This window comes from Erinaceus europaeus, chromosome 7 (genome assembly GCF_950295315.1).
Source record: "Erinaceus europaeus chromosome 7, mEriEur2.1, whole genome shotgun sequence".
In the NCBI taxonomy this organism is placed as follows: domain Eukaryota; kingdom Metazoa; phylum Chordata; class Mammalia; order Eulipotyphla; family Erinaceidae; genus Erinaceus; species Erinaceus europaeus.
Window position 1 is genome coordinate 66,131,775 of NC_080168.1, and position 15,029 is coordinate 66,146,803.

General features: G+C 49.2%; 1 protein-coding gene across 2 annotated transcripts in view; it reads right to left on the reverse strand.

Annotated features, from left to right (window-relative positions):
* Positions 1-5,067: 5,067 nt before the first annotated feature.
* The window catches only part of DENND5B (DENN domain containing 5B), a 150,141-nt gene continuing 140,179 nt past the window's right edge, over positions 5,068-15,029 (reverse strand). For both annotated transcript variants that reach the window (XM_060194618.1, XM_060194617.1), the window contains 2 exons: positions 11,253-11,427; positions 5,068-5,449 (listed from right to left, as the gene is read on the reverse strand). In XM_060194618.1, coding sequence (XP_060050601.1) covers positions 5,266-5,449; positions 11,253-11,427 — 359 coding nt within the window. In that variant the 3' untranslated portion in view covers positions 5,068-5,265. The remainder of the gene's footprint in view (positions 5,450-11,252; positions 11,428-15,029) is intronic.

A 15,029-nucleotide genomic window follows, 5' to 3' on the forward strand; every position in this document is an offset into this window, starting at 1 on the left:
CAACCAAGTGTTCAGTATCACAGAACCCTTCTGGCTTTCTGTCGTGTCCACACAAGGGAGAAAGACAGCCATGTAGGGCGCATTCCTTTAATGGTACAAACAACACCACCCACCACCACAGCATAATGGAAAAGCAGACAGAAACCAGACATAGGGACCATGAACACAGGCTCCTGAGGCCTGCCAGCATCCCCTCCCACCCTGATGGACAGCAGGAAGGAAAGACAGGAACACACACAGGATGGATGCCAAGGGCATGCGTGGGATTCCCTGATTGCCTTCTGCAGTCAAGTCTCTCTTTTCTGCAGAGGGTGGCCACCTCTCTCAACCTGGGAGTGGGGTGGGGTGGGGAGCATATGTCTGTCTGCTCCCTACAGCCCTTAGCCCCCTCCTCACAGAGCTTGGGTACTGGCTACCGTCGGGGACTTGCACTGTGACAGGACTGAGGGGCTTGGCAGGATCTGGCTCTGGTTACACTATGCGACATGGTCATTAGACTGACAACTAAGAAACAGGGGTGCCAGCAGACACCAGATATATAAAGAGAGGGGGGGTCTGAGTCTGGGCCCAGCATGGCACCACCAGTCCTTGCAACACAGTGGTGATGACAGGCTGGTCTCCCCACCCCTTGGGGAGAAAACACCCCAGCTCTGAGACCTAATGACTAGTCTTCCTTCTCAGCTGGATGAAGTGGGTTTTATGATTATTGCTATTTAAAAAAAATTGGTTACAGACTAACAGTTATAAATATATATATATATTATTAATCTCTCTCTTTCTCTCTCTCTCACACACACACACACAGAACCAGAGCATCACTCTGGCATTCGATGCCAGGGATAGAATTTGGGCCTCATGTTTGCAAGTCAGGTGTTCTGCCCACTGTGATACACCGGTCCCTCAAGCCACAGAACTTTCATTATTGAGGGGCCAGGTGGTGGCACAGCTGGTTGAGCGCACGTGTTATAATGCGCAACGACCCAGGTTTGAACCCCTGGTCCCCACCTGCGGGGGAAAGCTTTGCAAGTGGTGAAGCAGGGCTGCAGGTGTCTCTCTCTCTCTCCCTTTCTATCTCCCCCTACCCTCTCGATTTCTATCTCTAGCCAATAAATAAAGAAAATAAAAGGGAGTTGGGTGGTAGTGCAGTGGGTTAAGCGTACGTGGCGCAAAGTGCAAGGACCGGCAGAAGGATCCTGGTTTAAGCCCTCGGCTCCCCACCTGCAGGGGAGGTCGCTTCACGGGTGGTGAAGCAGGTCTGCAGGTGTCTATCTCTCTCCCCCTCTCTGTCTTCCCCATCTCTCTCCATTTCCCTCTGTCCTATCCAACAACAACAACATCAAGAACAACAATAATAACTACAACAATAAAACAAGGGCAACAAAAGGGAATAAATAAATAAATATTAAAAAAAAAGAATATATATAAAACGTGGTCCAGGAGGTGGCACAGTTGATAAAGCACTGGACTCTCAAGTGCGATGTCCCGAGTTCAATCCCCGGCAGCACATGTACCAGAGTGATGTCTGGTTCTCTCTCTCCTATCTTTCTCATGAATAAATAAATTTAAAAAATTTTTAAAAAGAATATATATAAAAAATAAAAAAAGAAGTTTCATTACTAAAAGCTACACCCTCCAGGCTGGAGAGAAACAGCCCAAAGGGTAGGGTGCCTGCATTGCCCTTCATCAGGTGGCCCAGGGTCAAACCCCAGCACCATATGAGAGGTGCTTATGGCAGCAGAGGAAGCTCTGGTCTCTACAACCATCTGAAAACTAAAAAGTGGCCCTGCAGTGGGGAAATAACTCTGTCATCTGCACTCCCAGGAATGGTAGTCCTGATGCTGGGGTCCTGGTGTGCAGCTGCTTCAAGGTGTCACCCAACAGGACACACTCTGTCCTCTCCTCTGTACATCAGGGCATCATTGCCACTGAGGGACATGGCGGGAGCTCTGCCATCCCCTGGTGTCACCACCCTCCATCTGACTCTGGCCCAGTGGGAAGGGGGTGAGCAGGGTGTCCTCACTCTTCCTCTGGGTGACTGTGTCCTGCCCACTTGGCTTCCTGGGTGGACCAGGCATAGCTCTGAAGCACCACTCTAGTGACTGCCACAGCTGCACAGAGCCTGAGGTTGGGGACCTCAGAACATTGAAGAAAAAAAATGGGAGTCAGTCGGGCGGTAGCGCAGTGGGTTAAGCACAGTGGCACAGAGCTCAAGGACTGGAGTAAGGATCCCCACCAGCAGGGAAATTGCTTCACAAGTGGTGAAGCAGGTCTGCAGGTGTCTATCTTTCTCTCCCCCTCTCTGTCTCCCCCATCTCTCTCCATTTCTCTCTGTCCTATCCAACAACAACGACATCAGTAAAACAACAGTAATAACTAGAACAATAAAACAACAAGGGCAACAAAAGGAATAAATAAATATTAAAAAAAAAAAGAAATACTCTAAAAAAAAACCACTTTGGAAATGCTTTAAGAGGTGATCTTTTCTGGGATTGGGTTTCAATCCGATTTCCTGGAACCACTGTGGTATGAAGTGCTTGCTTCAGTTTATCTGGAGGGGAAGCATGAACTCATGATTACATCTGATTCACTTCAGCTTGGAGGTGTGATCGCAGAAGCCAGATTCTCAATAAGCAATCAACAGAGCGGTGTGGGGGTGGGGCGGAAGTGCATGTCTCTCAGAAGCGCTGGGTTCCTCAGAAGAGCTGGGTTCCCCGCCAGGCCTGACCTCTCCATCACTTGTCTTGGAGCTCAAAAGCAGCTGCAGCCCTGTCTAACTCATCAGCGTGGACCCTCCACAGAGGCTTGGCTGCTTGTAAACACCGCATTTCTTCTGAAAGGTCAAGACTTTACCATCCCTGGAAAGATTCCAGAGACGGGGGGTGGGGGGGTTGGGGGGGTAGGGGTGGTGGTGTTGGTGTTGGTCAGTGTTCTGGAGGTTGGGTGGGACTTGGCGCACTTCCTGTGGAATCCATCATTTCGCCAACTGCAGTGAAACCTGAGAAATAACTTTCTTTTTCTTTTTTTGTAGGGAGGGGTGTTCTTTTCTTTTAAAGATCAATAGTTTTATCCACAGGCCTCAAACCCGAGAGGGTGTTTAGTTTTGACAACCGACCCAGGGCTCAGTACTTGGAGGAGACTCTGTTACCGGGAGCAGGTATGGTGCCCTGTCTCGCAGCCTGGGGCAGGCAGACCATGACAACATGCAGCCAGCTACAGTCTTGCCTTGCGCTTCTCTGCCCAGGTCAGGCTAAAGGCTCTTTCTCTCTCTTCTGAGACAAGACAGGGGTCTGTGTCTAGCTGGAAACCTAAGAGCCAGGAGAAGACTGTCCACAGCACAGGGCTGGGTATTGCACCCAGACAGGGAGAAGGCAGAGGAGCAGCATGCACACTGGCCTCTGGCTCAGCAGGTCACCCAGCAGTGTCCCCGTCCGCCTTCTGGTGGTGTCCAGCCTCTTGGAGCTCTGTCACCATCCCTGTCCAGTGGGCCTGCAGCTGATAGCACTGGAGGACAGTGAGCCACAAAGAGGGCCCACTGGCCCCAGCCTAGCCCCTGGGCTCTGTCCACAGCAGGAGGAAACTCCAGCTTTGCCTTGGCAGCCTCACTGCTGACCATGTCCACGGGCCCATCCGCTGCTCTCCAGCCCCTTGCACTGAACAGGGGATTCATAGGCTTCTTGGGTGACTTCCCTGAAGGCTCTGGTTCTGACCTCCCAGAGGAGCCTGGGGAGGCCCCCAGAGGCCCAGCAAGGGGCCCCTCTCCTCCTTCTACAGCCCCCCCTCCCCCAAGCCCTTGCATTTCCTGAAGGGGCAGGACCACCGGAGGAGGGGGTGGGCACCACACAGCCAGGCAAGGGTGGGGGTGGCTGTGAAGCTCACTGCATAATCCTCCAAGAACCCAGTTAAAACTACCAGGAGTGGTGGTCCAGGAGGTGGTACAGTGGATAAATCATCAGACTCCCAAGCATGAGGTCCTGAGTTCAATTCCCGGCAGCACATGTACCAGGGTGATGCCTGGTTCTTTCTCCTCCTATGTTTCTCATTAATAAATAAATAAAATCTTAAAAAAAAAAAAAACTACCAGGAGTGAAGTGAACGAGAAGTCCGTGTGAGAAGTCCGGGTTTGAGCTGAATGCCCCTCCCTGAGCCCTCTGCCCATCCCCAAGCTCCTGGGCCCAGAGGGGAAGACGCAGAATCCAGATTCCACCTCCCTCTGGTGTCTGTGGAGATAGCCTCCCACCACAGAGGCCAAAGGAAGGGGCTCCATGGTCCCTGGGTCAGGCCCCAGTGCCCCATGGGAGCACCCTGGCACTGGGGGAAGGTCCCTGGATGGCAGAGCTGTGCTATGGTGTCTCTTTCCTCTCCTGTCTCTGTTCTCTCTCTGAAATGCACAGTAACTGGGCTGGGTGAGACAGCTCACCTGAGCAGGTGCTGGTTATGCCTTACACCTGGCTCAGGTCTGAGCCCCTGGTACACCATAATAGAGTACTCTGGCATCAGGGGAAGCTCCAGGGCTGTGGTGGCATTTCTCTCTCTCTCTCTCTCTCTCTCCCTCCCTGAAATGGTCAGCTTGAAGTGGCAAAGTCCCAGCAACAACAAAATAAGTAAGTAAAAACAATAGAGAAGAGGGGGGCTGGGTGGTGGTGTACCTGGTTGGTTAAGTGAATATAGTACGACAGGTGAGTGTTGTACGGCTTGTGCAAGGACCTGGGTTTGACCTCCCACACACCTGCAGGGGGGGTGTTTCTGGAGCAGCAAAGCAGGGCTGCAGGTGTCTCTGTCTCTCTCCCTTTCTACCTCCCCCTCGCCTCTCAGTTTCTCTCTCTCTCTATCCAATGAAATAAGAAAAAAAAAGAGAGAGAGACAATAAAGAAACACACGTGGTCCCTTGCCCTGACCTGAGGACATGTCGGCTGCTCCAGTTCCTCGCAACATGGCTGGTGTGGCTCCATGGACGGAGAGTCCACGTGCTCTTTCCTGATGGGCACCCCATTCCCCCCCACCTGTCCCTCCCCCCAGCTGTTTTAAAGTGCTCGTTTTAAGTCACAGAAAGACCCAATCTAAGAAGAGTCTCTTATTAGAGTAATATAATCTCTGAAAGAAGATAGCATTATTTACACACTTCTAACACATGAAAATACTCTATTTGGTACTAAATCCCAGGTTCGAATGAACTACAGTACAACGTCTGGCCTGGCCTGCCTCCAGGCCTGTGGCTACAGGTGTGTCCACAACGACTGACCGACTGGCTGTGGAGGGAGGGTGTGTTCACACGTCCAGGCCCTTGGTGAGCGAGCCCTCCAGCAAGAAGGGGAAGTCCTGGATGGTCTGTAGCACGCGGATCAAAGAGTTGATACTCATACGGTCGCGCAGCAGGGCACCGTCCTCATACATACGAGCCGTGGCCGGGCACTCGGCCAGCAGCGGGATCCACTGGGGGAGCAGCCGGTCCCTGCAGATGACAGACAGCCTAAGCCGGGGGCTCACGGGGGAGCCGGGCTGGGAGCACAGGCCCTGACAATCCTTGACAATCAGGGGCTCCGTGCCACCACGACCAACCCACCCCTCCTGGAGGCCATCTGTTCCCTGTTTTGTCTTTTCTTTGACAGGACAGAGAGAGACAATGAGAGGGGAGAGGGAGACAGAGAGACACCTGCAGACCTGCTTCACTACTTGTAAAGCTTGAGTCCTATAGGTGGGGAGCGGGGGCTTGAACCTGGAACCTTGCTCATGGTGATGTATGTGCTCAACTGCGAGTGTTACCACCTGACTCCAGAGGACAGGTCTTTAAAATTTATTTTTCTTTTTCTTGCCTGGGGGTAAGAGTGTTTTATAGAAAACTGAGAAACTTTACACATGCACCATCAACTTGATTTACTATAAAGTATTTTTTAAAACATATTTATTTATTCCCTTTTGTTGCCCTTGTTGTTTTATTGTTGTAGTTCTTATAGTTGTTGTTATTGATGTGTTGTTGTTGGATAGGAAAGAGAGAAATGGAGAGAGGAGGGGAAAACGGGGAGAGAAAGACAGACATCCGCAGACCTGCTTCACTGCCTGAGGAGCGACTCCCCTGCAGGTGGGGAGCTGGGGACTTGAACCAGGATCCTTACTCTGGTCCTTGTGCTTCACGCCATGTACGCTTAACCCATGCGCTACTGCCTGACTCCCTATTTTTTTTTTAAACATTTTTTCCCTTTATTGGGGGATTAATGTTATTTATTTATTTATTCCCTTTTGTTGCCCTTGTTTTATTGTTGTTGTAATTATTATTGTTTTTGTTATTGACGTCATCATCATTGGATAGGACATGGATAGAAATGGAGAGGGGGAAGACAGAGAGGGAGAGAGAAAGACAGACACCTGCAGATCTACTTCACTGCTTGTGAAGCGATTCCCTGCAGATGGGGAGCAGGGGGCTCAAACCGGAATCCTTATGCCGGTCCTTGCACTTCGTGCCACCTGTGCTTAACCCAGTGCACTACAATAATTTGTACATGCATTAACATTTCTCAGTTTTCCACATAACAATACAACCCCCACTAGGTCCTCTGTCATCCTTTTCTAGGACCTGTACTCTCCCCCTACCCATGATTTACTATAAACTATTAATCCTTCAATTAAAATAAAAAATATTTTAAATTTTTGTTATCTTTATTTATTGAATAGAGATAGCCAGAAACATAAAGGGTAGGAGGAGATAGAGGAGAGAGAAAGACAGACACCTGCAGGCTTGCTTTGCCACCTGTGAAGCCACCCTCCTGCAGGTGTGTGTGGGGGCTTGAACCAGGATCCTAGTGCTTCATGCCATGTGAGCTTAACTGGCTATGCTACTGCCCCTCCCCCGCCTTTTTTTTTTCTACTGAAGTACTACTCAGCTCTGACTGATGGTGGTACTGAGATTGAACTTGAGACCTTTGGAGCCTCAGGCATGAGAGATGAGAGTCTGTGCAAAGTCAGTGTGCTGTCTTCTCAGCCCAGATGATGGGTTCTCCTGGCATAGCAGCGTGGCCCTGGAGGTGGCACACTGCATAAAGCTTTGGACTCTCAAGCATGAGTTTCCAAGTTCAATCCCTTGCATTGCATGTGCCAGAGGATGATATGGTTCTCTCATAAATAAGAACTCAGAGCAGGTCTGGGAGACAGCTCAGTGGACAGGGCACATGCCCTGCTATGTGTGAGGCCCTGGGTTTGAACCCCAGCACCACATGGGAGCACCAGGGACAGCAAGGAGGTGGTGGGGGAGAGCCCCACGGATGGTGGAGTGGTGCTGCAGTGTTTCTACCTCTCTCCCATGGGTGTCTCTTCCTCCCTCTAAGAATAAAAACACGGGAGAGTTGGGTAGTCGCGCAGCGTGTTAAGCGCAGGTGGCACAAAGCACAAGGACCGGTGTAAGGATCCCAGTTTGAGTCTCTGGCTCTCCACCTGCAGGGGCGTCCCTTCACAGGCAGTGAAGCAGGTCTGCAGGTGTCTATCTTTCTCTCCCCCTCTCTGTCTTCCCCTCCCCTCTCCATTTCTCTCTGTCTTGTCCAACAACAATGACATCAGTAACAACAACAATAATAACTACAACAATAAAACAACAAGGGCAACAAAAAGGGAATAAATAAATAAATATTAAAAAAACCTTATATAAAAAAATAAAAACACGGGAGCCAGGCAGTCACACAGCGGGTTAAATGCATATGGCACAAAGCACAAGGACTGGCGTAAGGATTCTGGTTTGAGCCCCTGGCTCCCCACCTGCAGGGGAGGTCGCCTCACAATTGGTGAAGCAGATTTGCAGGTGTCTATATTTTTCTCTCCCTTTCTTCCCCTCCTCTCTCAATTTCTCTCTGTCCTATCCAACAACGACAGCAGTAACAACAACAATGAAAATAAATAAGGGCAACAAATAAAAGGGGGGAAAAAAGAATAAAAACACATGGGGTCTATAGTTCACAATATTCATATACTTCCCCCATACTTCGGAGCTACTCTCTTCCCTGATCCAGCTTTCTAGTCCTTTTTCCAACTATGATACCATCTCCCCAGACAATAACCTGGGTCCACCTGCATATCAGAGGTCAAGCTCAGGCAAAAACTAGAAAGTCATGGGCCCCTTGGACTATACCTAAAATAGACCTAATAGCTTTTTCCAAAACAGAGACCTCAAATTTTCATCTGCAATATTCTTTAGGTTCATGATTAGTCAACAATTTGTTCTGCTTTATATCTTAATTCAGTTTCAGCAACCAGGTTCCAGATGATACCCTGATGCCAACCTGAGTTCCCAGGGCAGACGACCTCACCAAAGTGAAGCCCCATCTCTCAAGACCCCTGCCCCTCTAGGGAAAGAGTACAATCTTCATGAGCCAGGCCGAGTCTAGGGAGGCAGCTCAGTGGTGGAGCACAGGCCTTGCATGTGTGAGTGCTTGAGTGGAAGCCCCAGCACTGCACGTGCCAGAGTGATGCTCTGATCCTCTCTGATGCCTCTCTCCTACTGTCAATGAATAAATAAATATATGTTGAAAGAGAGAAAGGAGGAAAGAAAGAAGGAGAGAAAGGGAGAAAGAAAAAAAAAAGAAAGAAAAAACAAAAAATCCGGGCAGGGGAGCTAGCTCAGCCTGTCAGAGCACCAACTTGCAGGGCCTGAGATCCCGAGGCCCCAGGTTCAGTCCCTGGGACTTCCATCTGTCAGAGCTGTGCAAGGTTCTGGCCCTTTCTCTGAATGAATGATTGACTGACTGAATGAATGAATGAATCAATCAGTCAATCCATCTTTAAGAGGCAAACACAAGGCTGAGGCTGGGCTCCTTGTGCTAAGAATTGTGGGACTCCATTCTGTGAGCCATCTGTCGCTGGTGGATAAGTGTCAGTCCCTGGTGTCCCCTGAGGAAGCCCTGAGGTCAGTGGTCTGCCACCTGTCACCCATGGCATCTTTCCTTCATGACAGGGATGTCAGATTATGCCATGCTGCTGCCCCCTGGGGGAGAAAATCAACACTACACCGGTCGTTGAAGGAGTCTTCAGAACCTCCCTTTTGTATGATGAATGCATTGTTTCCCCTTTTGTATGATGAATGCATTGTACACTTTCAGTGGGTCACTTTTCTTTTCTATTTTTAAAAAAAATTTTAATATTTATTTATTTATTTTCCCTTATTGTTGCCCTTGTTTTTTCTTTTCTTTTTTTTCTTTCTCCAGGATTATCGCTGGGGTTCGGTGCCTGCACTACGAATGCACTGCTCCTGGAGGCTATTTTTTTCCCTTTTGTTGCCCTTGTTGTTTATCATCATTGTTGTTATAATTGTTGTTGTTGTCATTGCTATCATTGTTGTTGGATAGAACAGAGAGAAATAGAGAGAGGAGGGGAAGACAGAGGGGGAGCCGGGGGCTTGCTTTTTTTTTTTATTGTTGTTGTTATTAATGTTGTTGTTGTTGGATAGGACAGAGAGAAATCGAGAGAGGAGGGGAAGACAGAGAGGGGGAGAGAAAGACACTTGCAGATCTGCTTCACCATCTGTGAAGCGACTCCGCTGCAGGTGGGGAGCCGGGGGCTCGAACCCAGATCCTTATGCCAGTCCTTGTGCTTCCTGCCATGTGTGCTTAACCTGCTACGCTACTGCCCAGCCCCCGAGATATATGTGTGTGTGTGTGTGTGTGTGTGTGTGTGTGTGTGTGTGTGTGTGTGTGTGTTTGCCTCCAGGGTTATTGCTGGAGCTCGGTGCTTGCACTACAAATCCACTGCTCCTGGAGGCCATTTTTCCCATTTTGTTGTCCTTGTTGTTTATCATTGTTGTCATTATTATTATTGTTATTGCTGTCATTGTTGCTGGATAAGACAGAGAGAAATCGAGAGAGAAACGGAAGACAGAGAGGGAACAGAAAGATAGACATCACTTGTGAAGCGACCCCCCTGCAGGTGGGGAGCTGGGGACTTGAACCAGGATCCTTATGCCAGTTCTTGCACGTCTCGCCATGTGCACTTAATCCGCTATGCTTTTGCCTGTCCCCCAAAATAAATATATATTTTTTAAAATTATTTTTTAAAAATATTTATTTATTCTCTTTTGCTGCCCTTGTTTTTTATTGTTGTAGTTATTATTGTTACTGTCATTGTTGGATAGGACAGAGAGAAATGGAGAGAGGAGGGGAAGACAGAGAGGGGGAGAGAAAGACAGACACCTGCAGACCTGCTTCACCGCCTGTGAAGGGACTCCCCTGCAGGTAGGGAGCCAGGGGCTCAAACTGGGATCCTTCTGCCGGTCTTTGCGCTTCATGCCATGTGTGCTTAACTCACTGCGCTACCCCCCGCCCTGACTCCTGAAATAAATATTTTTTAGAGTTTAACAACAGATAAATGGATAAAGCTATACTCTATATACACCATGGGATATTACTCAGCCAGAAGAAATTCGGAGGAGAGTTTCTCTCCCTCTTTTGCCTCCAGAGTTATCTCTGTGGCTCAGTGCTGGCACTATGAGTCCACTTCTCCTGGAGGCCATTTTTTCCATTTTATTGGATGGGTCAGAGAAAAATTGAGAGGGGAGGGAGCAACAGAGAGGAAAAGAGACGGACACCTGCAGATCTGCCTTGCGACCCTCCTTCCCTGCAGGTGGGGAGCTGGGGGCTCAAACCCAGATCTTTGCTTGGGTCCTTGCGCTTAGTACTATGTGCCAGTGCTTAACCAGTTGTGCCACCACCTGGCCACCAGTTCCCCCTCTCTCCCTCTCTTCTCTTTCCTTCTTGATTTCCTCTGTCTCTACTCAAATAAAATAAAATCTTAAAAAAAGAAAACACAAAAAATAAAAGTGAATTTCTAAATAAGCCAATAATAGAAGGTTTAAAAACCCTTTTAGGGAGTTGGGCAGTAGCACAGCAGGTTAAGTGTATGTGGCGCAAAGCACAAGGACTGGCGTAAGGATTCTGGTTCAAGCCACCGGCTCCCCACCTGCAGGGGAGTCGCTTCACAGGCGGTGAAGCAGGTCTGCAGGTGTCTGTCTTTTTCTACCCCTGTCTTCCCCTCCTCTTTTCATTTCTCTCTGTCCTATCCAACAAAGACAACAACAATAACTACAACAATAAAACAACAAGGGCAACAAAAGGGAATAAATAAGTAAATATTAAAAAAAAAAAAAACCCTTTTAGCACATGCCCAGCTGTCTGTAGTTACAGGAAAGAAAGGCCCAAGTGAGCATGTGAGCATGTAAGCCCGCAAAGGGGAGCCCTCACCTCACACCCACCCTGTGGAAAGTGGAGGAGCCCGGCCCCTACCGTGTCCCCAGGCAGATGAGGATCTGGAACTTTCCATCCTTGCCAATGCTTCGGGGGGCAGAGTTGATGGCCTGGACATAGTGGCAGAAGGTCCTGCTGGAGGATTTCTGGATGAGGACGTCATCGTCGTTGTCCAGAATCTGGTTGGTGGCTTCGAAATGAGCAACTGCCTTCTCTGGTGGAGGGGGAGAGTGAGAACTGAGTGTCAGCACCTACTGGTGCTTGGGGGAGGGACCCTGTGTGTACTGGGGAAGCTCAGTCCCAGAGCCCTGCTTCACTCTTGGTGTCTCTGTAGAGTCCAGAGGTTCATGGTGCACAGGCAGACAGCCTGCTCCCAGGGTCTGCTTTCCACCCTCACTGCATCTCAGAGGGCTGGGCACCTTACTTTCTTCCTGTGTGTGTCTGTGTGCTTAAAATCTATTAATTAGTGGTCTGGGAGGTGGCGCGGTGATAAAACTTTGGACTCTTAAGCATGAGGTCTCGAGTTTGATCCCAGAAGCACATGTGCCAGAGTGATGTCTGGTTCTTTCTCTCCTCCTATCTTTCTCATAAATAAATAAAATGTTTTAAAAAATCTATTAATTAAAAGTATTTTTCTTACCTTTATTTATTTGCCTCCAGAGTTATTACTGGGGCTCTGTGCTGGCACTGAGTCCACTGCTCCTGGTGCCATTTTTTACATTTTACTGTGCAGGACAGAGAGAAATTGAGAGAGGAGGGGGAGATAGACAGTAAAGGAGAAAGACACCTGCAGGCCTGTTTTCTGCTTGTGAAACAACCCCCCTGAAGGTGGGGAGTGGGGGTTCGAACCTGGATCCTTGAGCGGCTCCTTGCACTCTGTACTATGTGCACTTAACTGGGTGTGCCACCACCCAACCCCTTTATCTTTATTTACTTATTGAATAGAAATAGCCAGATACTAAGAGGAAGGGGCAGAGAGAGACAGACAGAGAGACAGACAACTGCAGTCCTGCTTCACCACTCCTGAAGCTTTCTCCCTGCAGGTCGGAACTGGGAGCTTAATCCCTTGCACTCAACCAGGTGTGCCACCACCTGTAACCAAGATTTATTTATTTATTAAGAAGGGGAGCAGGAGAGAGAGAGCCAGAGTATCACTCTGGCATATGTGATGCCAGGGGTTGAATTTGGGACCTCTTGCTTAAGATCCAGACTCCCAGGCAGTCACAGATTTTCTCTCACTCTCTCTCTCTCTCTTGCCTCCAGGGTTATTGCTGGGGCTCAGTGCCTGCACCATGAATCCACTGCTCCTGGAGGCCATATTTTCCCCCTTTTGTTGCCCGTGTTGTTGTAGCCTTGTTGTGGTTATTACTGTTATTGTTGATGTCGTTCATTGCTGGATAGGACAGAGAGAAATGGAGAGAGGAAGGGAAGACAGAGAGGGGGAGAGAAAGACAGACAGACACCTTCAGACCTGCTTTACCACCTGTGAAGTGACTCCTCTGTAGGTGGGGAGCCAGGTGCTTGAACCGGGATCCTTACGCCAGCCCTTGTGCTTTGTGCCATGTGTGCTTAACCCGCTGCGCCCGACCCCTCCCTCTCTCTTTTAAGAAATAAAGTTTATAGAGCCAGGGGGTGGCACACTTGGTTAAGCACACACACTACAGTGTACAAGGACTCAGGTTCAAGCACCTGGTCCCCACCTGCAGAGGGAAAGCTTCATAAGTGGTAAAGCAGGGCTGCTGGTGTCTGTCTCTCCACCTCAATTTCTCTCTGTCTCTATCCAATAATAAATAAATAAGCCCCTATTAAAAAATAAAGTTTGTTTTATTTTTTACTTTTTTTTTTGCCTCCAGGGTTATTGTTGGGGCTCAGTGCCTGCACTATGAATCCACTGCTCATGGAGGCCATTTTTTCCATTTTGTTATCCTTGTTGTTTACCACTGTTGTTGGACAGGACAGAGAGGAACCGAGAGAGGAGGGGAAGACAGAAAGGGGGAGAGAAAGATAGACACCTGCAGACCTGCTTCACTGCCTGTGACGTGACTCCCCTGCCTGTGGGGAGCCGGAGCTTGAACTGGGATCCTTGCACTGGTCCTTGTGCTTTGAACCATGTGTACTTATCCCACTGTGCTACCACCTGGCTCCTTTATTTTATCTTTTTGCAGGTGGGAACCAGAGGCTTGAACCTGAGTCCTTATCCACTGTAATGTGTGCCTGGCCTCTTCCTTTCTTTTAAGTTTTTTTTTCTTTTCTTTAAAGGTAGTCAGAGATAGATAGGGAGAGGAAGGGAGAGGCCCCACAGTACCATACCACCATCTGAAGCACTTCCATGTAGTGCTGGGGCTCAAACCCAGGGCCTTGCACACCAGGCAAGGCACATGCTCCACCTGCTGAGCTGTCTCCCTGGATTCTCCAAGCTGCAAAGCCTGCAGTCACCACCCTGCTTCCTGTCCCTCTCGATCTCACAGGCTGCCTGTCTGTCCTGCTGCTGTGTCCCCCTGGTCCCCTATCCTGGCACAGCCAGTCTGTGACCCCAGGAATTCTTGTCTTTTTTTGCCTCCAGGGTTATCACTGGGGCTCGGTGGCTGCACCATGAATCCACTGCACCTGGAGGCCATTTTTTCCTTTTTGTTGCCCTTGTTGTTGTGATTGTTATTGTTGTCATTGTTGTTGGATAGGACAGAGAGAAATTGAGAGAGGAGGGAAAGACAGAGAAGGGGAGAGAAAGACAGACACCTGCAGACCTGCTTCACCACCTGTGAATCGACCCCCCTGCAGGTAGGGAGCTGGGGGCTCAAACTGGGATCCTTATGTCAGTCCTTGCACTTGGCACCATGTGTGCTTAATCGGCTGTGCTAAAGCCCGACCCCCAGGAATTTATGTCTTTTAAAAAAATATTACACTTACTTTAATGAGGGAGAGAGAGAGAGAGAGAGAGAGAGGGAGAGAGAGAGAGAGAGGAAAGATACAGAGAGAAAGACCAGAGCTCTGCTCAGCCCTGGCTGATGGTGGTCCTGGGGATTGGACCTGGGACTTCAGAGCCTCGGCAGGAAGAGTCTTTTTGCAGAACCTTGATGCTGTCTCCCCTGCCCTAATTCTTGTCTTTTGACTCCTGATATCTTGATGTACATCTCTTCCTTTTAAAAAATATTTTATTTTTAAATTTATTTTGGATAGAGACGAGAGAAATTGAGGGGAAAGGGGAGGTAGAGAGGGTAAAAGAGAGAGAGGGCAGGGGGTGTGTGCTCTACTATGTGAGTCATCTCCTGGCCCCTGCCTGTTCAGTCTCCCCTCCCCAGCCCACCCCTCCCCATTTCTTTTTCTTTCTCTCTTCCTCTCTCCTTCACTCCCTCCCTTCCTTTTGTCCCTCATCAGGGTTATCTCTGGGACTGGGTGCTTATATTACAAATCCACCCAGTGGTCATTTTTTCCATTTTCTTGAGGATAGAGGCAGAGAGAAATTGAGTGGAGGGGGACACAAAGAGACACCTGCAGACCTGCTTTACCACTTGTGAAGCTTCCTCCCCTACAGATGGGAAGTGGGGGCTTGAACATGGGTCCTTACGCATAGCAACATGTGCGCTCAACTGGGTGTGCCACTGACCTGCCTGCCTCAACTCTTACTTAAAAAGATCCCTGCCAGAGAGTGCAGGTGGCGCAAAGCATATGGACCAGCATAAGGATTCTGGTTCGAGTCCCTAGCTCCCCACCTGCAGGGGGGTCACTTCACAGGCAGTGAAGCAGGTCTGCAGGTGTCTTTCTCTCCCTCTCTCTGTCTTCCCCTCCTCTCTCCATTTCTCTCTGTCCTATCCAACT